This window comes from Ovis canadensis, chromosome 6 (genome assembly GCF_042477335.2).
Source record: "Ovis canadensis isolate MfBH-ARS-UI-01 breed Bighorn chromosome 6, ARS-UI_OviCan_v2, whole genome shotgun sequence".
NCBI lineage: Eukaryota > Metazoa > Chordata > Mammalia > Artiodactyla > Bovidae > Ovis > Ovis canadensis.
Genome location: NC_091250.1, coordinates 42,471,210 through 42,498,656, shown reverse-complemented (window position 1 = coordinate 42,498,656; position 27,447 = coordinate 42,471,210). Strand labels below are relative to the sequence as shown.

The window sequence follows — 27,447 nt, the reverse complement described above, 5'->3', positions numbered from 1 at the left end:
TCCCCTTTCATGTTGTGTTTTTTATGTTTATTTTTTTTACCCTCTGCATGATTCTACTGTCTTGGACTCCTTTTTCTTTACTGACTACCTGACATTGCCAAGGAACTTATTTACAAGACAGGAATAGACTCAGACACACAGAAAACAAGCTTGCATATACTGAAGGGGAAAGAGGAAGAAGAATAAATCAGGGATTTGGTATTGACAGATGCACACTACTATATATAAAACATTAAAACTTACTGTATAGCACAGGGAACTGCATTCAATATCTTCTAATAACCTATAATGGAAAAGAATCTGGAAAACGCTGTATATATGTATACATACACATTATTTTTCATATATATATACATATCTCTGAATCACTTTATTATACACCTGAAACATTGTAAATCAACTATTCAGTTTAGTTCAGTTGCTCAGTCGTGCCCGACTCTCTGTGACCCCATGAATCACAGGACACCAGGCCTCCCTGTCCATCACCGTCTCCCGAAGTTCACTCAAACTCACGTCCATCAAGTCAGTGATGCCATCCAGCCATCTCATCTTTTGTCATCTCCTTCTCCTCCTCCTGTCCCCAATCCCTCCGAGCATCAGACTCTTTTGCAGTGAGTCATCTCTTCGCATGAACTGGCCAAAGTATTGGAGTTTCAGCTTTCCCATCATTCCTTCCAAAGAACACGCAGGATTGATCTCCTTTAGGATGGACTGGTTGGATTTCCTTGCAGTCCAAGGGACTCTCAAGAGTCTTCTCCAACACCACACTTCAAAAGCATCAATTCTTCAGCACTCAGCCTTCTTCACAGTCCAACTCTCACATCCATACATGACTACTTGAAAAACCATAGCCTTGACTAAACGGACCTTAGTCGGCAAAGTAATGTCTCTGCTTTTGAATATGCATCTAGGTTGGTCATAACTTTCCTTCCAAGGAGTAAGCGTCTTTTAATTTCATGGCTGCAATCACTATCTGCAGTGACTTTGGAGCTCCCCAAAATAAAGTCTGACACTGTTTCCACTGTTTCCCCATCTATTTCCCATGAAGTGATGGGACCAGATGCCATGATTTTTGTTTTCTGAATGTTGAGCTTTCAGCCAACTTTTTCACTCTCCTCTTTCACTTTCATCAAGAGGCTCTTTAGTTCCTCTTCACTTTCTGCCGTAAGGGTGGTGTCACCTGCATATCTGAGGTTATTGATGTTTCTCCCTGCAATCTTGATTCCAGCTTGTGCTTCTTCCAGCTCAGCATTTCTCATGATGTACTCTGCATAGAAGTTAAATAAGCAGGGTGACAATATACAGCCTTGATGTACTCCTTTTGCTATTTGGAACCAGTCTGTTGTTCCATGTCCAGTTCTAACTGTTGCTTCCTAACTTGCATATAGGTTTCTCAAGAGTCAGGTCAGGTGGTCTGGTATTCCCATCTCTTTCAGAATTTTCCACAGTTTATTGTGATCCACACAGTCAAAGGCTTTGGCATAGTCAGTAAAGCAGAAATAGATGTTTTTCTGGAACCCTCTTGCTTTTTCAATGATCCAGCGGATGTTGGCATTTTGATCTCTGGTTCCTCTGCCTTTTCTAAAACCAGCTTGAGCATCTGGAAGTTCATTGTTCACGTATTGCTGAAGCCTGGCTTGGAGAATTTTGAGCATTACTTTACTAGCGTGCGAGATGAGTGCAATTGTGTGGTTGTTTGAGCATTCTTTGGCATTGCCTTTCTTTGGGATTGGAATGAAAACTGACATTTTCCAGTCCTGTGGCCTCTGCTGAGTTTTCCAAATTTGCTGGCATATTGAGTGCATCACTTTCACAGCATCATCTTTCAGGATTTGAAATAGCTCAGCTGGAATTCCATCACCTCCACTAGCTTTGTTCGTAGTGATGCTTTCTAAGGCCCACTTGAGTTCACATTCCAGTATGTCTGGCTCTAGGTGAGTGATCACACCATCATGATTATCTGGGTCATGAAGATCTTTTTTGCACAGTACTTCTGTGTATTCTTATAAACAGTGGTGGTTTTTCTCTTTTAAGAAAAAAGAATTTCAGGACTTCTTATCCTAATATGACACTGTCTCATTTTGAGACTAGCTATTTTGCACGGTATATTCTTTGATAGTGATTATCTTAAGCACTTCTGTAGTCCCATTATTTAACAGTATCCCCACCTTTCTCGTCATTTTTTTTTTTTTGTTTAGATATTAAGAAGAGGAAAACTGATAGCTGTAAAATTTTAGGTCTTACTAAAACACTTACATTGCAATACACACATAAAGACCAGTAAATTGACTTTCTATCTGATAAAGGAGAAATTAGAGCATAAAGTCTTTGGTGCCTAATGGTATATAGGATTAGAAGAAAAAAGACTGGACGAAGTTGTTTTAAAGGTTGTAGCAGGAAGTATAGGTGCGGTCATGTCTTTATGTCTTAATATCTTTAACAAGGGCTTCTAAGAGGAAACACCTGAAATGAGAGCTAGCTTGCTGATCATGGGTAACAAAAGTTACAGTCATATTTTATCCGAATATAGCAAGGCCTAAAAAGTGGCATTTTTTTACATTGATAGGTAGATAGCTGGATAAAGGAAGTTATCTGTTCAGCTGGGTAAAGGAAGGAAGGACAGAAGAGAGGCAGCATAACATTTCATGTATTTATTTTTGTAATAATTTTTTTGAAGTATAGTTGATTTACTATATTATGTTAGTTTTGGGTATACAAAAAAGTGATTAAGCTATACACATATGCATATATCTATATACTTTTTCTATTTTTTTTATTATAGTTTGTTACAAGATATTGAATATAGTTTCTTATGCTATACAGTTAATCCTTGTTGTTTATATGTAGTAGTGTGAGTCTGTTAATTTCATACTCCTAATTTACACCTCCCTGCCACTTTGGTAACCATGTTTGTTTTCCGTGTCTGTGAGTCTGTTTCTCTTCTGTAAATAAGTTCATTTGTACTAATTTTTAGGTTCCATATATAAGTGATATCATATAATATTTGTCTTCCTCTAGATTCCACATATAAGTGATAGCATATAATATTTGTCTTCCCCTAGATTCCTGTATAAGAGCATATAATATTTGTCTTTGTCTGATTTCACTTAGTATGATAATCTCTAGGTCCATCCATTGTTGGAAATGGCAGAACATTTTCTTTTAATGGCTGATTAACATTCCATTGTGGGCTTCCCTGATAGCTCAGTGGTAAAGAATCCACCTGCCAATGCAGGAAACGCAGATTTGATCCTTGGGTTGGAAAGATCCCCTGGAGGAGGAAATGGCAGCCCACTCCAGTATTCTTACCTGGAAAATCCCATGGACAGGGGAGCCTGAGGGGCTACTGTCCATGGGGTTGCAAGAGTCAGACCTGACTTAGCAACTATATATGTATATATATTTTTTCCATTCTTGTGTAGATATAGATATAGTCATATAGATTTGATCCTTGGGTTGGAAAGATCCCCTGGAGGAGGAAATGGCAGCCCACTCCAGTATTCTTGCCTGGAAAATCCCATGAACAGGGGAGCCTGAGGGACTACTGTCCATGGGGTTGCAAGAGTCAGACATGACTTAGCAACTATATATGTATATATATTTTTTCCATTCTTATGTAGATATAGATATAGTTATATAGATATATATGCATACTTTTTTAGATTCTGTTCCCTTATAGGTCATTACCACATGATCCAGGAATCCCACTCCTAGGCGTATATCTGGAAAAGATGAAGGCTCTAATTTAAAAAGATATATATGCTGAGTGGGATTGTTGAATCATGTGGTAACCATTGTATTCTGATTTGCACTTCTCTAATAATTAGCATTGTTTAGCATCTTTTCATATGTCTGTTATGTCTGTTGGCTGTCTGTATGTTTTTGGAGACATGTCTGTTTAAGACATGTCCTGCCCATCTTTTGATTGGATTATTTGGGTATTTTTGTTACTGATCAGCATACCATTCTAATTCTCTGGTGAACATATCTGTTATCCAGAGACAGAAGAGGACTCTGGGCAAAGCCAAGGTCACACTAACATTAATGGGTAGGTAGAGATTAAGAAGACCAAGAACAAATGTTCAGAGATGCTGGTGTTTTGAAGTAAGAGGAAGAGAAAGAGGCTTGTTGCAAGGATATTAAATAAGAGAGTCAAGAAAGTCCATTGGATTTGTCAAGGTATCATTTAAGACTTTTGCCAGACTAATTTTAGTTTTAGAGAACTTCCTTAGATTGTGGTTTTAAGAGTGATTGAGTGGTTAAGAAGTAGGAGACACAGAATTAATGACCAAAGTCAGTTTTCCTTTAACTCTTTGAAGATGTCATATTTTCTTTCATAAGCTACGCTAGACCATATGCTGTCATATAAGAAATTATTCTTTTAAGAAAAAAATTCATTTTAGTTGTTAATACTGCTTAATACTAGAACTTCGCATGAAAATTAGCCTGGTCTACTTACTGCCCCTGCCCTCCCCACCAGCCAAGAGCTTAGAAATTTTCTGTTAGAACATGCCCTCCCCACCAGCCAGAAGCTTAGAAGTTTTCTATTAGAATAGTTACAGTGCCTTAAATCTTGGTGGTGGTTTAGTTGCTAAATTATGTCTGACTCGTTGTGACCCCATGAACTGTAGCCCACCAGGCTTCTCTGTGCGTGGGATTCTCCAGGCAAGAATAATGGAGTGGGTTGCCATTTCCTTCTCCAGGGGATCTTCCTGACCCAGGGATCAAAACAGGGTCCTTTGCGTTGAGGGCAGATTCTTTATCGACTGAGCCACCATGGAAGCCCGTCTTAAATCATTAGGAAATGTAAAATACAGAAATATGGATGTATGCACAAAAATTTCAGATGGTACGGATTCACTGCTGAGATGTACTGTCATAGTTTGAGGGAGTCCAAAAATAATACCCTCTGTTGGCAGCCCACACCAGTCTTCTTCCCTAGAGAATCCCACGGACTTAGGAGTCTGGCGGGCTATGGTCCGTGGGGTTGCAAAGAGTTGGACACGACTGAAGCAACTTAGCATAGCATCCCTACCCAAGTTCAGAATCATTGGCCATATCAGCAGATGAATTCTCTGGTGGAATTCAAAATAACTGCTTTAAAATTGATAAAGTCTAGAGTGAAGGACAGGGCTTATTTGCATAGTCACAAAGTAACAGCTAATACTTCAGAGCTGACTTAGATATGTTTACTAATAAGCTTGTTACTGGTGCAGCTGAACAGCCAAAGAGAGGGAGAAACAGCATTCTTGCCCCTTCTGCTAAAAGATCAGGAACCCAGAAGGGGCTGAGCTATGCATACCTAGTTCTTCTCTTTCACCTTGTTAGTGAAATAAATCATTCCTCTCCTGGGTAATGGAGGTGGCAGATGCCAAGTGAGGAGGCAGAAGTGTCATTGAAATAGAAATTCCTAGTAAGGAAGCTTGAGACGAGTGGAAAAGGGGTTACTGAGGCATTTTATTTCCCAGTATGCTCTTTTAATGACGTATAATTTACGCAAACTAAAATGCACAGATTTTAAGCATACAGTTTGAGCTTTGACAAATGTACCTACTTATATAATCGCTATTCCCATCAAGATATCAACATTCTAACACTTTTTAAACGGATTCACAGTAAGAATTTTTTAAGTAGTAGCCTCTTAATTCACTGAAAATGCTTAAGTCCAGTTCAGTTCAGTCGCTCAGTTGTGTCTGATTCTGCGATCCCATGAATCGCAGCACGCCAGGCCTCCCTGTCCATCACCAACTCCCGGAGTTTACTCAAACTCATGTCCATTGAGTCGGTGATGCCATCCAGCCATCTCATCCTCTGTTGTCCCATTCTCCTCCTGCCCCCAATCCCTCCCAGCATCAGACTCTTTTGCAATGAGTAAACTCTTCGCATGAAGTGGCCAAGGTATTAGAGTTTCAGCTTTAGCATCAGCCCTTCAATGAACACCCAGGACTGATCTCCTTCAGAATGGACTGGTTGGATCTCCTTGCAGTCCAAGGGACTCTCAAGAGTCTTCTCCAGCACCCCAGTTCAAAAGCATCAATTCTTCAGCGCTCAGCTTTCCTCACAGTCCAACTCTCACATCCATCCATACATGACTACTGGAAAAACCATAGCCTTGACTATATATATTAAATTTGTAATAATTCTGTTGACAACTTTGACTGTCTCTGGATGAAGAATTTAGTGAACTTTTCCTCAAGAAATCTCACATCATTACATATATAATTATTTCTATGGAGAGACTGAATGGTGTTTTTTAATTGAGTAGAAATCTTTTAAAAAATGTTTGTAGTTTTTAGTTATATATTTTATATCCTCAAGTACTTAAATTGGCTTCATTACTATCTTTCTATATTAACATATAACATCCTGATTTATATTTCTGATAATATGGAATGCATATTGAACAGGTAACATTTATTGAATACCTTCCCTTCCCTGTTGGTATGCTTTGGCTCATAAGTAGGTGTTACAGAGGATGGTAACTAGACAGCTTTCTGCAAGTAAGGAATGCGTTCCTTTATGCACTGAGTAAATTTAACAAATATTGACTGGCTGCCTTTTTGTGCCAAGTAATAGGTATAGTGCAATGACTGTAGCTGACAGGGTGCCCCATACAATATAGTGGAGGAGCAGCTGTGAAGGCTGGATGCAGTAATAGAAAATGACCCTGGAGGGTTGAGGAAGAGAAGATTCAGACAAGCACGGATGGTCTCTGGGGTGGTGACAGTTAGGCTGAGACTTACTGAGAAGGGGATGTCAAGCAGGGAGCACTGGGGATGGAATCAAGGAAAAGAAAGAAGTAAAACAGGTCCAGATGTCTATACACATAGTACTAAATAAGTCTTAACTACTTTTATTACTTGTTGACTAATAGTTTTGATGGATTATTATAATTTGACTAACAGGGTATCCTGTTTTCTCCTCAGTGTTGTGGTAAATATTTGTTACTTTTAGTAATATCAACTTAGATATTATATCTTTTTCATACTTTATTTCAGAAAAATCAACCTACTTACTAAGATTGAACAAGTATATCTGAGATATGATTCCCTATGACTTCTTTTTAGTTAACAGAAGACATACATATGAACATAGTTTTCTTTTCCTTTAGGGAAAAGAATCAATTTCTTAAGCTATTTGAGCTCTCTTAAGAAAGTAAGTATTAACAGTGGTTGTGAATGATACGCTGAAATTTTTAATAAAGTTTATTTAGGATTATTAGGTTAGCCACAAGTTGTATGAGGCATCACTGGAGCATGTTAGTATTATATGACATAAATTTTTAAGTTTACTTTTTCCTGGGTTAGCATGGAAAATAAATAACCACTTATTTTATCATTGTTGTTCTTTAGTCAGTTAGTAATGTCTGACTATTTGCAGCCCCGTGGACTGCAGCATGCCAGGCTTCCCTGTCTTTCCTGAGTTTGCTCAGAGTCGTGTCCATTGAATCGATGATGCCATCTAACTATCTCATCATCTGCTGCCCCCTTCTCCTCCTGCCCTCAATCTTTTCCTGCATCAGGGTCTTTTCCAATGAGACTGCTGTTCTGATGGCCAAAGTATTGGAGCTTCAGTGTCACCATCAGTCCTTCCAATGAGTATTCAAGGTTGATTTCTTTTAGCATTGACTGGTGTGATTTCCTTGTAGTCCCAGGGACTCTCAAGAGCACAGTTTGAAAATATCAATTCTCAGGCACTCAACCTTCGTGGTCCAACTCTCACATCCATACATGACTACTGGAAAAACCATAGCTTTGACTATATGGACCTTTGTTGGTAAGGTGATAGCTCTGCTTTTAATATTCTGTCTAGGTTTGTTATAGCTTTTCTTCCACAAAGCAAAGGTCTTTTAATTTCATGGCTACAGTCACCTTTTGCAGTGATTTTGGAGCCCAAGAAAATAAAGTCTGTCATTTTTTACATTTTTTTCCCCATCTGTTTGCTATGAAGTATGAAGTGATGGGACCAGATGCCATGTTCTTCGTTTTTTTAATGTTGAATTTTAAGCCAGCTTCTTCACTTTCCTCCTTCACCTTCATCAAGAGGCTCTTTAGTTCTTCTTAGCTTTCTGCCATAGGGTGGTATCATCTGCATATCTGAGGTGGTTTATATTTCTCCCAGCAATCTTGATTCTAGCTTGTGCTTCATGCAACCCGGCATTTCGCATGATGTGCTGTGCATATAAGTTAAATAAGCAGGTTTGACAATATACAGCCTTGATGTTCTCCTTTTTCAAATTTGAACCAGTCCATTGTTCCATGTCCAGTTCTAACTGTTGCTTCTTGACCAGCGTACAGATTTCTCAGGAGGCAGGTAAGGTAATCTAGTATTCCTATCTCTTTAAGAATTTTCCCCAGTTTGCTGTGGTCCATACAGACAAAGGCTTTCTTGTAGTTAATGAAGCAGAAGTAGATGTTTTTCTGAAATTTCTCTAGTTTTTTCTATGATCCAACAGATGTTGGCAATTTGATCTCCAGTTCCTCTGTCTTTTCTAAATCCAGCTTATACATCTCAAAGTTCTCCATTCATGTACTATTGAAGCTTAGCTTGGAGAATTTTGAGCATGACTTTCTGGCATGTGAATTGAGTGCAATTGTGTATTAGTTTGCACATTCTTTGGCATTGCCCTTCCTTGGGATTGGAATGAAAACTGACCTTTTCCAGTCCTGTGGCCATTGCTGAGTTTCCCAAATTTGCTGACCTATTGAATGCAGCACTTTAACAGCATCATCTTTTAGGATTTGAAATAGCTCAGCTGGAATTCCATCACCTCCACTAGCTTTGTTCATAGTGATGCTTCCTAAGGCCCACTTGACTTCACATTCCAGGATGTCTGACTATAGGTGAGTGACCACACCACTGTGGTTGTCCAGGTCATCAAGACCTTTTTTGTATAGTTCTTCTGTGTATTCTTGCCACCTCTTCTTAATATCTTCTGCTTCTGTTAGGTCCATACCATTTCTGTCCTTTATTGTGCCCATCTTTGCTTGAAATGTTCCCTTGGTGTCTCTAATTTTCTTGAAGAGATCACTAGTCTTTCCCATTCCATTGTTTTCCTCTATTTCTTTGCACTGATCACTGAGGAAGGCTTTCTTATCGCTCCTTGCTGTTCTTTGGAACTCTGCATTCAGATGGGCATGTCTTTCCTTTTCTCCTTTGCCTTTCATGTGTCTTCTTTTCTCAGCTATTTGTAAGGCCTCCTCAGACAACCATTTTGCCTTTTTGCATTTCTTTTTCTTAGGGATGGTTTTGATCACCACCTCCTAGTGCTAGGAACCTTCGTGCATAGTTCTTCAGGCACCCTGTCTGTCAAATCTAATCCCTTGAATATATTTGTGACTTCCACTGGATAATCATGAGGGATTTGATTAGGTCATACTTGAGTGGCCTAGTGGTTTCCCTTCTTTCTTCTGTTTAAGTCTGAATTTTGCAGTAAGTCCATTAAAGTTTATACCTTATTTGAGGCAGGGTGCTCAGGGCTGGTGCACTGGGATGACCCTGAGGGATGGGATGGGGAGGGAGGGTCAGGATGGGGAACACATGTGCACACATGGCTGCTTCATGTGAATGTATGGCAAAGCCACCACAATATTGTAAAGTAGTTAGCCTCCAATTAAAATAAAAAAGAAAGAAAGAAGGAAAGAAAAAGTTTATACCTTATTTGAAGTAAGAGAATGCCTGAGTTCATGATCTGAGCCACAGTCAGCCCCTGGTCTTGTTTTTGCTGACTGTATAGAGTTTCTCCATCTTCAGCTGAGAAGAATATAATCAGTCTGATTTTGGTATTGACCATTTGGTGATGTCCATGTATAGAGTACAGCATGGAAGAGTGTGTTTGCTATGACCAGTGCATTCTCTTGGCAAAACTGTTAGCCTTTGCCCCTCTTCATTTTGTACTCCAAGGTTAAATTTGCCAGTTACTCCAGGTATCTCTTGAGTTCCTGCTTTTGCATTCCAGTCGCCTGTGATAAGGCTTCTCTTGTGAGTCAGATGGTAAAGAATCTGCCTGCAATGCAAGAGACCTGAGTTTGATCGCTGGGTCAGGAAGATCCCCTGGAGAAGGGAATGGCAACCCACTCCAGTATTCTTGCCTAGTAAATCCCATGTACTGAGAAGCCTGGCTGGCTACAGTCCATAGGGTCACAAAGAGTCGGACACAACTAAGTGACTGACACCCCTGTGAAGAAAAGGACCCTTTTTTGGTGTTGGTTCTAGAAGGTCTTGTAGGTCTTAATAGAACTGTTCAGCTTCAGCTTCTTCAGCATTAGTGGTTGGGGTTTAGACTTGGATTCCTGTGATACTGAGTGGTTTGCCTTGTAAATGAACCAAGATCATAAGCTGACAATGTACAAAAGTCTGTTAAAATTTATACCTTACTTTGAAGTACAAAAGTATGTGAAATTCGAATACTAGAGCAGCAGTCTCAGGGGTCTTTGGTATCTTATTAGGGTGTCTGTGACGTCAAAACTATTTGCATAGTGTCAAGACTTTTTTTTTCTCCTTTTCACCGTGTTGACAGTTGCATTCACAGTGTTCTAAGAGTAATTGGAGTTGAAAACCGCTGGTGCTTCAGTGTGTGCTAATCAGTAGTAGCAGCAAACTGCAATAATTAGTAGTTATTATATTCTTTATTATCATATACTTGAGGTTGAAAAAAATGCCAATTTCACTTAAGAATGTCCATGATGTGGGCTTCCCTGGTGGTCCAGTAGTTAAAACTTTGCCTTCCAATGTATCAAGTATGGGTTCAGTTCCTGATCTGGGAGCTAAGATCTCCCATGGCACAGGGTCAAAAAAATAAAAAAGAAGAAAACAAAACACAAAACAGAAGCAGTGTTGTAACAAATTCAGTGTAGATTTTTAGCATGTTCCACATCAGAAAAGAAAAAAGAAAAAAGACCATGTTTTTAAAACTTTCAACCTTTTCATACACATTTTGAAAGTATACTGTGATAAAATGGGAAGTACACATAAAACGCTTACATTGCATTGTAAACTCTGATAGTTATCTCTAAGTGAAGCAGTTGTGCACTCTTTGAGTTGTGAGCTGACTGAGATAACTTTTTTTCCATGGAATAGCTTTTTTTTTTTTTTAAAGAACTGAGAGATAAAACTGGCTCTTCATATTTGGCAGATATTTTCTCACAAATGAATGAGGTTAATTTGTCACTGAAGAAAAGAATTGACAGTGTCTGTTCCTAGTGATAAAATTTAAGAGTTTTTAAGAGAAGATTGGAACTTTGGAAAACGTGTATCACTTTCAGCTTGATAGCTTCCTAATACCTAGTCTTTAAAAAAGATTAGTGATGATATTAACAAATATGATATTCTGAAATAGTACAATGAAATGTGTCGATATTTGGAAGATATACATGTCTCCATGACTTAATTTTTTAAATGATCAATTCATCGATGTTAAATATATTGCATGTATAAAAGCTTCAAAGTGCAAAAGAGCAATGGATTTTCACGTAACTTGGCAGTGCTCATTTGTATTGTTTCAGATTTCCCATGGCAACTAATGTTTAAAAAAATACTGCTCATTAAGTTTTGGTATGGTATCAAATAATGCCCACCATTATCTGAAGCCTATATGCAGGTCAGGAAGCAACAGTTACAACTGGACATGGAACAACAGACTGGTTCCAAATAGGAAAAGGAGTATGTCAAGGCTGTATATTGTCACCCTGCTTATTTAACTTCTATGCAGAGTACATCATGAGAAATGCTGGGCTGGAAGAAGCATAAGCTGGAATCAAGATTGCCGGGAGAAATATCAGTAACCTCAGATATGCAGATGACACCACCCTTATGACAAACTGAAGAGGAACTAAAAAGAGCCTCTTGATGAAAGGGAAAGAGAAGAGTGGAAATGTTGGCTTAAAGCTCAACGTTCAGGAAACGAAGATCATGGCATCTGGTCCCATCACTTCATGGGAAATGGATGGGGAAACAGTGGAAACAGTGTCAGACTTTATTTTTTGGGGCTCCAAAGTCACTGCAAATGGTGACTGCAGCCATGAAATTAAAAGATGCTTACTCCTTGGAAGGAAAGTTATGACCAACCTAGAAGCGCATTCAAAAACAGAGACATTACTTTGCCAACAAAGGTCCGTTTAGTCAAGGCTATGGTTTTTCCAGTGGTCATGTATGGATGTGAGAATTGGACTGTGAAGAAAGCTGAGTGCCAAAGAATTGATGCTTTTGAACTGTGGTGTTGGAGACAACTCTTGAGAGTTCCTTGGACTGCAAGAAGATCCAACCAGTCCATCCTAAAGGAGATTAGTCCTGGGTGTTCATTGGAAGGACTGATGCTGAAGCTGAAACTGCAATACTTTGGCCACTTCCTGCGAAGAGTTGACTCATTGGAAAAGACCCTGATGCTGGGAGGGATTGGGGGCAGGAGGAGAAGGGGCCGACAGAGGATGAGATGGCTGGATGGCATCACCAACTCAATGCACATGAGTTTGGGTGAACTCCAGGAGTTGGTGATGGACAGGGAGGCCTGGAATGCTGCGATTCATGGGGTCACAAAGAGTTAGACACAACTGAGCGACTGAACTGAATTGATTATCTGAAGAGGCAGTGAAAATATTCTCCTGTTTCTCAACTGTGTATATGTGTGAGGCTGAGTTTTTTTCATCTACTCAATCAAAACAACAAATTATAAAAGATTGAGTACAGAAGCAGACGTGAGAATCCAGGTATCTTCTATAGGGCAGACATTATAGAGACTTGTGAAAAATGCTGCTCTTCAGTAAGTTTTCTCAGTTTTGAAGTATTTTTCATTAAAAATATAATTATGTTAATAGTTCTATATTAGTTTTAAATGAATTACTAAAGTCAGTCTTTAAAAGTCTCATTTTTAATTTTTAGTATGTTAAATGTCAATATAAATTTAAAAGGAGATCTTTTGTACATGATGCTATACACAGAAAATCCTAAAGACACCACCAGAAACTCTAACACCTTATCAATGAATTTGGTAAAGTTGCAGAATACAAAAGTATTGTACAGAAATTTGTTGTGTTTCTGTGCACTAACAATGAACTATCAGAAAGAGAAGTTATGATGATAATCCCATTTACTATTGCATCAAAAAGAATAAAATACATAGGAATAAACCAACTTGAGGAGTAAAAGACCTGTACTTGGAAAACTATGAGACATTGATGAAGGAAATTGAGATTTTGCAAGCAGGTGAAGATATACAATATTCTTGGATTGAAAGAATTACTGTTGTTAAAATGACCATACTACCCAAGGTAATCTACAGATGCAATCCTAGTCAAAATACCAATGGCATTTTTCATAGAGCTAAAACAATTAATTTAATAATTTGTATGGAAGCACAAAAGACCCTGAAAAGCCAAAACTATCCTGAGAATGAAGACCAGAGCTGAAGGAATTACACACCTTTACTTCAGGCTATACTACAAAGCTGCGGTCATCAAAACAGTATGGTGCTGGCACAGTCAGCACCATAGATAAAGGAAAGAGAATAGAAAGCCCAGAAGTAAACTGACACATTTATGGTCAATTAGTATACAACAAAGGAAGTGAGACCATACAGTGGAGAAAAGATGGTGTCTTCAATAAGTAGTGCTGGGAAAACTGGATTGCTACATGGAAAAGAATGAAGTTAGAACATTTTCTAATACCATATGCAAAGCTAGACTCCAAATGGATTAGAAATTATAAAATTCCTAGAGGAAAATATAGACAGAACACTTTTTGATATAAATTGTAGCAGTAGTTTTTTGGATCAGTCTCCTAAAGCAAAGGAAATAAATAAAAGCAAAAATAAATGGGACCTAGGTAAACTTGAAAGCATTTGTGCATCAAAGGAAAGCATCAGCAAAACGAAAAGCCTACTGAATGGGAGAAAATATTTACTAATACTATGACCAATGAGGGGTTAATATTCCTAAATATATAAGTAGCTCATACAGCTGAAAATCAGGAGAAAAGAAAAAAAACAACCCGATTGAAAAATGGACAAAAGACCTGAACAGATATTTTCCAAAGACATGCAGATGACTATTAGGCATATTAAAAAATGTTCAACATCATTAATCATCAGTAAAATATGTCAGAACCACAGTGAGCTACCACCTAACACCTGACAGAATGGCTGTCATTAAAAAGACCACAAGTAACACATGTTGGTGAGGATGTGAAGAAAAGGGAATCCTTGTATACTGTTAGGAGGAATGTAAATTGGTGCAACCACTGGAAAACACCATGGAGATTTCTCTAAAAATAGAACTACCATGTGAGCCTGTAATTCCACTCCTGGGTGTACATATCAAAACACTAATTCAAAATGATACATTCATCCCAGTGTTCATAGCAGCCCCTCTCCCCTTCCTTCTCCACACTGGTTACCACTACTTTGTTCTCTGTATCGGTGAGGCTGTTTCTTTTTCGCTGTATTTACTAGTTTGCTGAATTTTTTAGATTCTACATATAAATGATATCACACTTTGTCTCGGTATTCCAGTATAAAAAAGAAGGAAATTCTGCCATTTGCAACAAGGTGGGTAGACCTAGAGAGTATTAAGCTAAGTGAAATAAGTCAGACAAATACTGTATGATATCATTTATATGTGAAATTTAAAAAATACAACAAACTAGTAAATACAGCAAAAAAGAAACAGACTCACTGATACATAGAATAAAGCATGGGCAATAAAAGGGTAAAGGATTAAGTAGTACAAACTGATGTAGAGCATAAGCTACAAGGGTATATTGTACAATACAGGGAATATAGCAAGTATTTTATAATAACTATACATGGATTATAACCTTAAAAAATTGTGAATCACTGTATTCTACACCTGTTATTTATATAACATTGTACATCAAATATACTTTAATAAAAATTTAATAACTCCTTGGCATCCTAAATAATTTTTAATATGTAAAAAAATTTTAACTGTCTATGGTCTGGAGAAATCCATATTTAATTTAGGAGAAGAGCAGTGTTTTAAAGGGCTTCCCGGGCGGCTCAGTGGTAAAGAACCTGCCTGTCAATACAGTAGACGTGGCTTCCGTCTTTGGGTCTGGAAGATCCCCTGGAGGAGCAAATGGCAATCCACTCCAGTATTCTTGCTTGGGAAATCCCATGTACAGAGGAGTCTGGAGGGCTACAACAGTGCATGGGGTCGCAAAAAGTCAGACTTGACTTAGTGACTGAGCATGCAAACTGCTGTAAAATCCAAAATGTACACATTTTGACTTAACGCAGTACTTTGAAGTGTTTAAGTGGCAGTTTTAAAAAGCTTTATATTATTGAGCATCTCCGTAGACAGGGGCTTCTGTTCATGGAATTCTCCAGGCGAGGATACTGGAGTGGGTAGCCATTCCCTCCCTTCTCCAGGGGATCTTCCCTATCCTTGGGTCTCCCGCATTGCAGGCAGATTATTTACCATCTGAGCCATCAGGGAAGCCCATAATAATAAATAGACTTTATTATTTTAAGTCAAATTATTTTGAAACTTTTCTAAAGCTTCATTTTCAGTTTATATATTTGAAATGCAACAGAGGAAGCCAAAAAATGTAATCCATTATTACTCGCAAAGCTTACATAAGTTTTTGTGGACGTCTCGTTTTTTTCAGTTAACCATAGCTGGTTCGTGAACAATAAATAAGGCATAAGAATGCTGAAAAGATGTTCTGTGACTATGGAATATTCTTGGTATCATACAGATACAGTGACTATTTTATATGAGTTAAATGTATAAAGTTTTATTAAAAACTGAGTAGTTGTATAGTCCATTGCCATTTTGGAATGTGTATGAAAATTAATTCACCATAATGGGAGCCTTTTGCCTCTTTGTACTGTTTATCGTGTAACATGATGGTTAGTGAGGTTTCTGATATCTTTTTTTCTCTAAGCAGATAATCTCAGTGATACCTTGAAGAAGCTGAAGATAACAGCTGCTGACAGAACTGATGATAGTTTAGAAGGATGCTTGGATTGTCTACTTCAAGCTTTGACGCAAAATAGTAAGTTGATTTTTTTAGGTGGTGGGGGGCGGTGCCCTGGTCACTCAGACTGTAGAGTCTGCCTGCAGCGCAGGAGACCTGGGTTTGATCCCTGGGTTGGGAAGATCCCCTGGAGATGGAAATGGCGCCCCACTCCAGTATTCTTGCCTGAAAATCCCATGGATGGAGGAGCCTGGCAGGCTACAGTCCATGGGATCGCAAAGAGTCAGACACGACTGAGCGACTTCACTTTACTTGACACTTTAGTAAGTTTTTTTTATGTTTACTCAAATGCCAAACAAACAAACAAAGAAATCAAGTCAGCAGTCTTTCAGAAATTCATATGTAGTTTAGGAAATAACTTGCATTCACATTGTTTGAATTCTTTTGAATCCTATGTTTGAATACTGATGTTGTTTTCCTTGTTCCACACTCCTACCTATCTCCCCACCCCCAGGATACTGAAAGCCAAGTTGATAGGCAGAAGAAAGGAAAAATTGATTGGTAGTGATGACATTAATACCAATCCCAGAGAGAGGCAGTTCTTAACAGACATGCACCAAGAGTTGTTTTTCTTCTTAACACCTACATTTGTGCTTTAAAAAAAAGACTGTGTTAACATGTGGAGAGGAGAAGCAGAGAGGAAGCTTATGAAAAAAGGAAGAAACAGAGAGGGCGCTTAAAACCCTTAACATTTTTTTATGATAGCTTTTTAATCATTTTACTTTAAAATAATGTATGCATAGATTGAATTGCAAAGAGTCATCCAAAAATCCCTTAAAATTGAGGTAACTCCTGATCTTTAGTGGTGTGGTAAATAATACTAGAGATAAAAATTACACAGCTCTTCACTGACTAATTCATTGTATTGTTGCATTTGAGCTGTCATACTTGTAGTCATTAATTTCTGTATTATCACAGTGAATAGATAGATACAGAATAATTTTCATTTGTTCTCTTAATTCTGCTTGGCTGTATTTTGGTTTATGCTTTACTTGTTTTTAATTATGCCTTTATTTTACCCTGAGAGTAATTATGTAGCTGACAAATAATTCAGGAGGGAAGTTATATACTGTATTGTTAAAGTTAAATTTGAAGCACTCTGAGATGTATGCTTTTTTTTTTCTTTAGTAAACTGTGATAAGAAAATTAAAATAATTGATTGCAGTGGTCTTCATGAAAAAGTACATTTTAAAGCTGGCTTTTATAATTCTATTTCAGTAGTTGTTTGCTTTTGAGATTACAGTTTTGTCAAGCTGTTTGATCTTAGAGATATCACAGAAGGGGTTTAAACAAGGTGTTCAATGAGACCATCTGGATAAAGGGCACAATGGGAATGCAAAGGAACAATAAAAAGGGACTTCCTTGGTGGTCCAGAGGTTGTCTTTGCTTCCAATGCAGGCAGTTTGGGTTCCATTCTGGTTTGGGAGCTAAGATCCCACATGACAAAGGGCCAAAAAACAAAACGCAAGCAGTTTTGTAACACTTTCAATAAAGACTTTAACAATAGTCTGAATCAAAAAAAAATTTTAAAAAAGAGAGAAGAGAATGTGTAAGGCTTTGTTCACCGTTGTAGTAGATATATGTGGCTATTTAAATTTAATAGTTAAATTTAATAAAAGATTAAGTTTTTTTACTCTTAACTTTTCAGTAACCCTGTTTGGTTGGTGACTTCCTTATTGGGGATCATAGATGTAAACTATTTACACAATGACAAAAGATTCTTATGGGTAGTGGTGGTCTTAAAGATGAGAGAAAACCACAGGATGACCTGATTTTTACGCATGCCTATATAGGTCGATTTACATAATATGTAATTAGTCTACATAAATTGAGTATCTCAAGTTCATTTTTCTTTTGAAGCCTTGCTTTTTTATAACTTCTTTTGTTTTAAATGGCCCAGTTTTTTCTTTATGTTAGAAACATGCAGTATTTCCCAAATGGACCATTCATTCAGAACCTGAAGGGTGGGGATTCATGTCCTTGATTAGACATTGAGGGGCACTCAGTGCTCTCCTGGAAAGACTGAAACCCAGAGAAAGTTGATGAAGAGAAGTGAAAAAAGGAAGCAAAATTTTATAGTGTTTTAAAGAACAGATTCAGGAAATACTGACACGTGTGTATGGTGTTAGATTAAATTTCAGACCCATTGCTGAGTTATTTGTTAGCCCCATTTATTGAAAATGGTCTTGAAATTGTATTTCATAAAATGTTAAGGACAGATAGTTCCACAATGGTAAGGAAAACAACAAACTGCCAATTTAATCATTGACTCTTCAGGAAGGGAGCAAAAGGGATATGTCTTCTGAAGAATCTGTAACAAAATTCAGAATTGTCTTCACATCTGAGACTGTTGACACAAAATAATTTGATGTAGGAAGAGGTAGTTCCTGCAGATGTCCTGTCTTTAACTTCCGAATGATATGTATCACTGATGAGTGTCCACTGTGTACTACTTAGCACTAGACTTCACACTTAATCTGTTGTCTGATCTTTCCAATAGACCCAGGATGAGGTATTATATACATCACCATTTAAAAGGTAGGGAAACAGTCCCTGTAAGTTTACTTGCCTTGTTCTGGAAGAATCTAGAGTTTGAATTGTAACTCTTGGTTTACAAAATTTAAAAAACTACATTCTGAGTATAGTGCAGCTTTTTTCTGAGTTTATAGAATGTGAAAGTGTTTTCAGAAGCTAGATTTTACTATGGTTTTAAATTTTTGCTTTTTTAAAAAAAGTGGTTTCAAATTATTAGTATAGAGGAAGGAGATTTATAAACCCATGAGCTGTATATTTTTAGATATTTATTGATGTGTTTTATAAAATTAACATCTAGCTTTTAAGCAAGAAAAATTTTTAAAATATCAGTGAGATGTTTATTTTATACAGTTGTTCTTACTTCTCTGAATAAAGTGCTTGATCCATTGCTACTTCTGTGCTCTTAAAGGTAAAATTATAAAGCATGTAACTGAGAATCTATTCTGGCTTTTTTACACAGAGAAGTTCTAGTTTCATAATTCTTCCTTTAGTGTCAGGTATTCTAACTAAAAATATCAGTGTTTGCATTAGTATTGCACCTGATCAAGAAAGAATGATTTCTCTATCTGTACAAGATGGTAGTGTGGGTAATGGAAATCTAAAAGTTTTATTTTATTATTTACTAACCTGTCATTAAAAAGCAGAGATATTACTTTGCCAACAAAGGTCCGTCTAGTCAAGGCTATGGTTTTTCCCGTGGTCATGTATGGATGTGAGAGTTGAACTGTGAAGAAAGCTGAGTGCTGAAGAATTGATGCTTTGGAACTGTGGTGTTGGAGAAGACTCTTGAGAGTCCCTTGGACTGCAAGGAGATCCAACCAGTCCATCCTAAAGGAGACCAGTCCTGTGTGTTCATTGGAAGGACTGATGCTGAAGCTGAAACTCCAGTACTTTGGCCACCTCATGCAAAGACTTGACTCAGTGGAAAAGACCCTGATGCTGGGGGGGATTGAGGGCGGGAGGAGAAGGGGACAACAAAGGATGTGATGGCTGGATGGCATCACAGACTCGATGCACATGAGTTTGGGTGAACTGCGGGAGTTGGTGATGGACAGGGAGGCCTGACGTACTGCGATTCATGGGGTTGCAAATAGTCGGACATGACTGAGTGACTGAACTGAACTGAACCGAACCTGTCATTGGAAGGGACATTTCTGAAACGAAAGAAATCATGCTTTTAAGTTTTTACATTGTGGGAATTTACAAATGATTAGAATCTGAAATTAGAATTTTCACTTTGCATGACTTCAGAGTGTTTTTTAGAATTTGGAGTGGGCATTAAATCTAGTATATGTAAGGATCTTAAGAGACAAAAGTTGAAAATTTGAGTATTTGCTGGACGTTATGGAAAACATTTTGTTTAAGCAAGTAGTTTGTGTACATATGAAATCTGAATTAACGTAGAAGCATTCAGTCACTCATTTATTACTAAATACTTCAGATCTCAAATGTTTTTAGTAAATATATAAAGGCTACCAGTAAAGAATCAGCCTGGTTTATTCTGGTCTCTCTTGATTAAGGGAATAGTTAGAAGATTGTTCGTAAATGCTTGTTGAGTTGTATTGGTACTTTATTTCATGCTTATTTAAAAATGTAAAACAGGCCGCATTTTTGTCCCTAAACATTAAGACAGGAATTGTCCTTAGAGAATATGACATCTGATCCACCTTGTAGGACAACCTACTAGCATAAATTAAAGGCCTCAAAATGAGCAAAATTAGCAGTCATTCATAATAAAAATTCTGTTCTTTTGTAAGAGAATGGGGACCGTGTTCTTGTTGGTTGGGAGACCCACAGAACAATATCAGCATGATCACCAACACAGCTTTTACATCTTTTTTCTAACAGTTTAGACTGTTTTCCTCTGTCTTACTGCCTCATATACCTTTGTGTTTTAACTTGAGTTAATTACCTGATGGCAGTTATTATCTATAGAAAACCTTATGAAAGAACATCAGTTTACTTGTTTTTAAAGAAGGAAATATTTAGTATCTAGTTCCATATTCATAACCTCATAATATTCATCTCCCTATTGAATTCTTGGGTTATTTCTTTGCCCTTGTTCTTTATTTTATTCATTATGTTGATTTTTGGTGCCCTATTAGGCTATAATCCTAAGCATATCAAATAATGTACGGAAGCTGCTCAAGTAGGTCATAAATCTTCTTTAACAGTAAGAATTTTCTGTTGTCATTTACTTTTAGTCTGCTTTATGCCTTTAATTTTTTGAACAGACTCATTATCATGTATCAAAATTATTTCCTGAGTTAAAGACTTTGAAATTTATTATCAGCTGTTTTTCAATAGCCTTATTAAACCTGCAGTTACTGATCATGAAAGATTGCTGCTGTTTTAGTATAAATGAAAGCTTATTTTACTTAATTCTTTCATAGCAATATCTAGATATCACTTTTTTTCTCTAAGGTATCAAATGTACCACAGAGTGGTATGTCTTTTTTGCAAGGTGAATTATGTTGGTCTCCTCCTTTACATACTTTTGTATTATGTGGCTCTTTTGATTATTATGTCCATCATTTATGAGGGCTTATGGCTGGTGCTAATCATAAATTACCAAGGGTTCAGTTTTTATTCAATAAAGAAAGAAAGTGAAGTTTCTCAGTCATATCCGACTCTTTGCGACCCCATGGCCTGTAGCTACCAGGGTCCTCTGTCCATGGGATTTTCCAGGCGAGAATACTGGAGTGGGTTGCCATTTCCTTCTCCAGGGGATCTTCTCAACCCAAGCATTGAACCCTGGGTCTCCCGCATTGAGGGCAGACGCTTTACGACTTGAGTCACCAGGGAAGCCCTTATTAAAGGTAGTATTTGAAGAGTAGAAGAGACTGAACTAGAGACTGTGGTCAACTAAAAAGACACTGAGAGTTCTTGATGAATTAAGATTTCCTGGATCTTCCCTGTAGCTTAGACAGTAAAGAATCTGCTTGCAATGCAGGAGACGCAGGTTCGATTCTGGGTCAGAAAGATCCTCTGGGGAAGGGAATGGCAACCCACTCCAGTATTCTTGCCTGGAGAATCCCATGGACAGAGGAGCCTGGTGGGCTACAGTCTATGGGATCGCAAAGAGTTGGACATGACTGAGCGACTAACACTACACTACTGCTACTGCTAGTGGTGGTTGTTGCTAAGCTGTGTCCAACTGTTTGTGACCCCATGAACTGCAGCACGCCAGCCTTCTCTGTCCATTTCACATCTCCTGGAGCTTGCTCAAATTCATGTCTGTTGAGTCAGTGATGCTATCCAACCATCTTGTCCTCTGTTGTCCCCTTCTCTTCCTGCCTTCAATCTTCCAGCATCGGGATCTCTTCTAATGTGTTGGCTTTTCCCATCAGGTAGCCAGAGTATTGGAGCTTTAACATCAGTCCTTCCAATGAATATTCAGGATTGATTTCCTTTAGCATTGACTGGTTTGATCTCCTTGCAGTCCAAGGGGCTTTTAAGAGTCTTCTCCAACACCACAGTTCAAAAGCATCAATTCTTCAGCACTCAGCCTTCTTTATGATCCAGTTCTCACATCCATACTTGACTACTAGAAAAACCATAGCTTTGACTAGATGGACCTTTGTTGGCAAAGTAATGTCTCTGCTTTTCAATGCATTGACTAGGTTTCTCTTAGCTTTTCTTCCAAGGAGCAAGCATCTTTGAATTTCATGGCTGCAGTCACCATCTGCAGTGATTTTGGAGCCAAACAAGATAATCTGTTACTGTTTACATTGTGTTTCTCCATCTTTTAGCATGAATTGATGGGACTGGATGCCTTGATCTTAGTTTTTTGAATGTTGAGTTTTAAGCAAGCCAGCTTTTTCATTCTTCTCTTTCACCTTCATCAAGAGGCTCTTTAGTTCCTCTTACCTTTCTGCCAGAAGGGTGGTGTCATCTGCATATCTGAGGTTATCTCCTGGCAGTCTTGATTCCAGCTTGTGCTTCATCCAGTCTGGCATTTCACATGATATACTCTGCATATAAGTTAAAGAAGTAGGATGACAATATGAAGTCTTGATATACTCCTTTTCCAGTTTTGAACCTGTCCATTGTTCCATGTCCAGTTCTAACTGTTGCTTCTGGACCTGGATACAGATTTCTCAGGATGCAGGCAAGGTGATCTGATATTCCCATAGTAGTGGTGGCCATCTAAATCTGAATTTTCCTACACAGTCTAAAAAGATTCTGTATAATATCAACAAAATAGATTGGATAAAATAAAATATTCAAAACCTGTGTTGGAGAAAATGAAGAACTTCAGATTACTAGGAGAGAGAGAAATAAATACCTATATCTGGCCAACTCGGCTTCAGATCCTATTTTAGAGTTCATGCAGACTGCAGAGACTACATGGAAAAGACAGGAGGGGTTGAATCAGGAGCCCTAGGGGTGATAGTTTGCAATAAAAATTGTTCTTAGAAAAATCTTACCTTGGTGGGAAAATCCTAAAATTTGGGCTTAGATTCACTCAGAGCATTGGCTATTCGGAAATCAAAAGGAGACTTTTGTCTCCAAGGGTACTCAAGACCCTAGGCAGCAGATCAGGAGAGTGCCTCTTCGGAGGATGAAATTGTTCTCCCTTGTAGGCTTGGTGATGAAGGGAAAGGGGGACACAAGATGGGGACATTTAAGTGTCCTGTAGAAGTAAGAAAATCATGCTGTTAGAAGACACACTAAGAGCTCTCTTTGGTTTAATTTCAGAAGAAGGAGCTTTCGAACTAAAAAACCTGAGAATTGATCCTAAATCTTTTCCTTACTGTATACAACTTTTATTGCTAGTTAAAAACTACGCACTGAAGAGCCTGGCACGCTACAGCCCCTGGGGTCACGGAGAGTCAGACTTGACTGAGCAAGGAACACTTGCACTTTTCACACACTGAATAGGAAATTGCAGGTTATGTATGTACATAGGTACTACAAGGAAAAAGCAGAAAATGAGAATTGAAACATTTTAGCTATTAATTTTGTTTCTCCTAAACCAACCATGAAGCAGTTACCAGTAACAGAACACCATGACCCATATTAAATATCCTTAAGCCTTTATAGATATGAAAAGGCAAAAGAATATATGAATAAGAAATTCAGAAACATGGAGCCAGAGTGGATAAATACTAGGAAGATGTGAAGTAAAAGTTGACTAGAAGATGAAGAAAAAGAATAATTTTAAAAATTAAGAGTAAATTACAGGGTACCAAGGAGGAATAGAGATGGCTGAAAATTTAATGAACCACATTGAGGAAAATGGGTCAAATGAAGACAAAATAAAGGATCCGAGAGAAAAGGACTAATATAAAAGGTAAGCAAAAAGATATAACATACCTGCAATTGGAATCCTTAAGGAGAAAAACAAAACATTGAAATAGAACTCATATTTGGGTATGAACTTTTCTGAAGTAGAAAACCAGAATCTATATGGTGAAAGTACCCACCATGTGCTTGTGAAAATTGATCTTGAGGATGTTTAGCAAAACTTTGATACTTCAAAGGTAAAAATAAATACAAAAAGGAAATCCTCCAGGCCTCCATGCTAAAAGATTAGGTTATTTAAAAAGAAAAGGAAATTAGATTGGCATCAGACTCTTCAACAACAATATTTTCAGAAAACTCAAGGAATAAGAATTTGACATTGCCAAAGTGCTCAGTAAGTATTAAGACAATAGAAAAATTCTCCTAACCATGGAAGAACACAGGGAAAACTATACTCATTAGCCTTCCAGAGGGATCTTCTGAACTTTTACTATTCAATACAGTATCCACTCTGTCATAGCTGTTGAGCATTTGAAATGAGGCTAGTCTGGGCTAGTGGTCCTGTAAGTATAAAGACTTAGTAGTTCCCCAAAGTCAAATGTCTCATTAAAAGTTTTAAAATTAGTGATTACATATTGAATCTCACTTCTTAAATTTTATATAATATTTATAAATATTTTATTTTTGTTGGAGCTTTGTAAACCATTATTTCTTTTTTTTAAAATTTTTTTATCTTTTTAATTTTTTTTGTTGTTTTTTCTTTCTTTTTTTTTTTTTAATTTTACCATCATTTCTTGAATTATGATTTAAGAGTTAAGGTTTAAGAGTTGGGCCAACCAGTATGGTATGATGGCAATGCAATTTAGAGACAAAATCATTATCATTGTCATCAATAAAATGCAATTGGGTTATTCAGTGGAGGAGAGGACATTTTTAAAAGTGGCCATTTAAAATAATGACCCTTAAGTTCATTATCCTAAGGATAGAGTCTAAGGAAGTGATAGCAGTCTAAGGTATATGTTAGTCAGAAGCAGGAAGTAGAGATTATACTCAAATATATTCATATTCAGGAGCTCATAGAAACAGGGTCACAGAAAGACTTGAATCTGATTGAAGTAACGAGAAAGATCATGTTGAAATCTTTCCCAGGCCACGAGATTAGTAACAGAAGATAATAACATGATACTGGGTGCTGTTTGCTTTCTGTTATGTTTTTAAGCATTGTACTTCATAAGGGGCAAAGAAAGCTCCATTATGTATAATCTCAAGAAGGAGATAAGCCTCTATTAGTATTTATAGTTTGTGATTAAAGCATTGACAGAGGATTTGGGTTTTCTTACACTAGCTAATTAACAAATGATACCATTTTTGCTTCTTAGGTTTGCTACATATGAAAAAACTTCTTACATTCTTAACAGTAAAATACATAAGACGAACTTGATTTGAAATGATGCTGGGTGTCAAATATATACTGAAAAAAAAGATTTACCATCCTCAGTAAAATACTAACATTTTGTATTCTAAAAGCATAATTATACTTTTTATTTAACTTTTCTCATTACGGTTATATAATTTGGTTCACCTGCTTTCTATATATATCTTATTTAAAGTGCTATTCCTGATCTTGGGTGGTCTGGGCCTGCGATGGCTTGGAGCAGGGCTTGGGTTCCCAGCCAGAGATTGAGACTGAGTTGTGGTGGTGAAAGCACCAGATCCTGGCCACAGGACTAGTAGTCAGTGATGAAGGCCCTGCCCCTTCGGCTCTGCAGAAAAGAATTTCCACCAAGGTGGAAAGTAGTGAAGCAAATAGAGCGTTTATTAAGAGGAAAAAGACTACAGTTTGTACGGATAGACACAGGGGCAGACTCAGAGGGAAGTCGCTGAGTTGCATCCTCGTGGCAGCTTAAATCACTTACATGAGGCATTTCTTCTGGTTTTCCTTTGGCCAGTCATTTTGATTTGCCTGGTTCATGGTCCAGGCAAATATTTGGTATATCTCAGGATCCTTCCATGTGTGCCTGCACGTCTCTTAGCCAAGATGGATCCTACTGCAGAGGCATATGGATAGCCTGGCATTAGTTAACATCACTCCTCTTTGACCTCCAAGGAGCTTCTCTGGGCATGTGTAATCAGGAAGGTCTCCAGACTTTGGGAACAAGGGATATGTGGTCTGGGCAGGGCCCAGCCTTCTCCCTTAATTGTTCTGCTAGTCTCCATTTTCATCTTGGAGTTTTGGTCAATAGGGAATGAATTTCCAACTGCTTTACCCTAGGGGAGGGCCATCTGCCTCCTGCTTCATTCCTATGTATTTGACATTTTTTGGTTGTTTTTACAAGTAAATTTCTCTCATTATAACTTGCAGGTGGTTGTTGTTGGAGATCAGTTTGAAAGCTATTAATATATTGATTTTTATATCTTTATTTGTATTCAACTACCTCTGGTACTCACATGTTAGTTAAAATGATTTTTTAGCTAGATCTCTTGGGTTTTGCAGCCAGAACATACAACAAAGTGTTATTTTTGTTTCCGCTTTCCCTTGTGACTATAGCTGACTTACTGGAATTGGATTGGCTTGAATTGCCGGCAAAGTAGTAAATAACAATGGTATGAGTACTATCTTATTTTAGTTTCTGATATTAATGGCAGCCCTTATAATACTTCACCATTCAATATAATGACTTAATATATATTTTTATGTTAAGAAGATAATCTTTATTAAAGAATGATTTTCTTTAAAAAGTCAAGAGTGGGTGCCTTTAAACCATAAGTCCTTAGCCTAATCAATTAGTATTAAGAATAGTAAATATTTTTATTTTTATTATTTTAAAGTTTGTTTATAATGAAATTATTTGTTGAGAGCATTAATACTAGAGGAAGTTTTTCTTTTTTTCTTTTTTTTTAAACTTTTTATTTTATATTGTAGTATAGTCAACAATATTGTGGTTGTTTCCGGTGGACAGAAAAGAGACTCAGCCATACATATACATGTATCCGTTCTTTCCCAACCTCCCCTCTCATTCATGACATTGAACAGAGTTGGTCACTGTTGGTTATCTGTTTTAACGTAGCAGTGTGTACATGTTGATTTCAAACTCCCTAACTATCCCTCCCCACTACCATAAATTTGTTCTCTTAGTCTAGGAGTCTGTATCTGTTTTATCTCATTTGTATTGAGATGATCATACGGTTTTTATTCTTCAATTCATTGATTTCGTGCATGACACTTAATTGTGGATATTGAAAAATGCTTGCATCCCTACGATAAATCCCACTTGATCATGTGTGTGTAATCCTTTTAATGTATTGTTAGATATGGAATGTATTTTATTGTGGATTTTTGTGTCTCTGTTCATCAGTGATTCTGCCCTGTAATTTTCTTTTTTGTGGTATCTTTGTCTGGTTTTGGTATCAGGGTGATGGTGGCCTCATAGAATGAGGGTGGGAGTTTTTCTTCCTCTCCAATTTTTTGGAACAATTTCAGAAGGATGGATGTTAGCTCTTCTCTAGATTTTTGATAGAATTAATCTCTGAATGTATCAGGTTCTGGACTTTTGTTTGTTGGGAGGTGTTTAATCACGGTTTCAATTTCAGTGCTTCTAATTGGTCTGTTTATAATTTCTTTTTCTTCCTGTTTCAGTCTTGGGAGACTGTACTTTTCTAATAATTTGTCCA

At 37.5% G+C, this 27,447-nt stretch overlaps 1 protein-coding gene across 8 annotated transcripts in view; it reads left to right on the top strand.

Moving 5' to 3' along the window:
* RAP1GDS1 (Rap1 GTPase-GDP dissociation stimulator 1) overlaps positions 1-27,447 on the top strand; it is a 154,783-nt gene that overhangs the window by 27,186 nt on the left and 100,150 nt on the right. For 4 of the 8 annotated variants that reach the window (XM_069592978.1, XM_069592980.1, XM_069592983.1 and 1 more), the window contains exon 2: positions 15,904-16,011. In XM_069592978.1, the coding sequence (XP_069449079.1) occupies positions 15,904-16,011 (108 nt within the window). Of the gene's footprint in view, positions 1-15,900; positions 16,012-27,447 lie in introns of all 8 variants that reach the window. The other 4 variants (XM_069592977.1, XM_069592979.1, XM_069592984.1 and 1 more) reach the window with 1 other exon arrangement.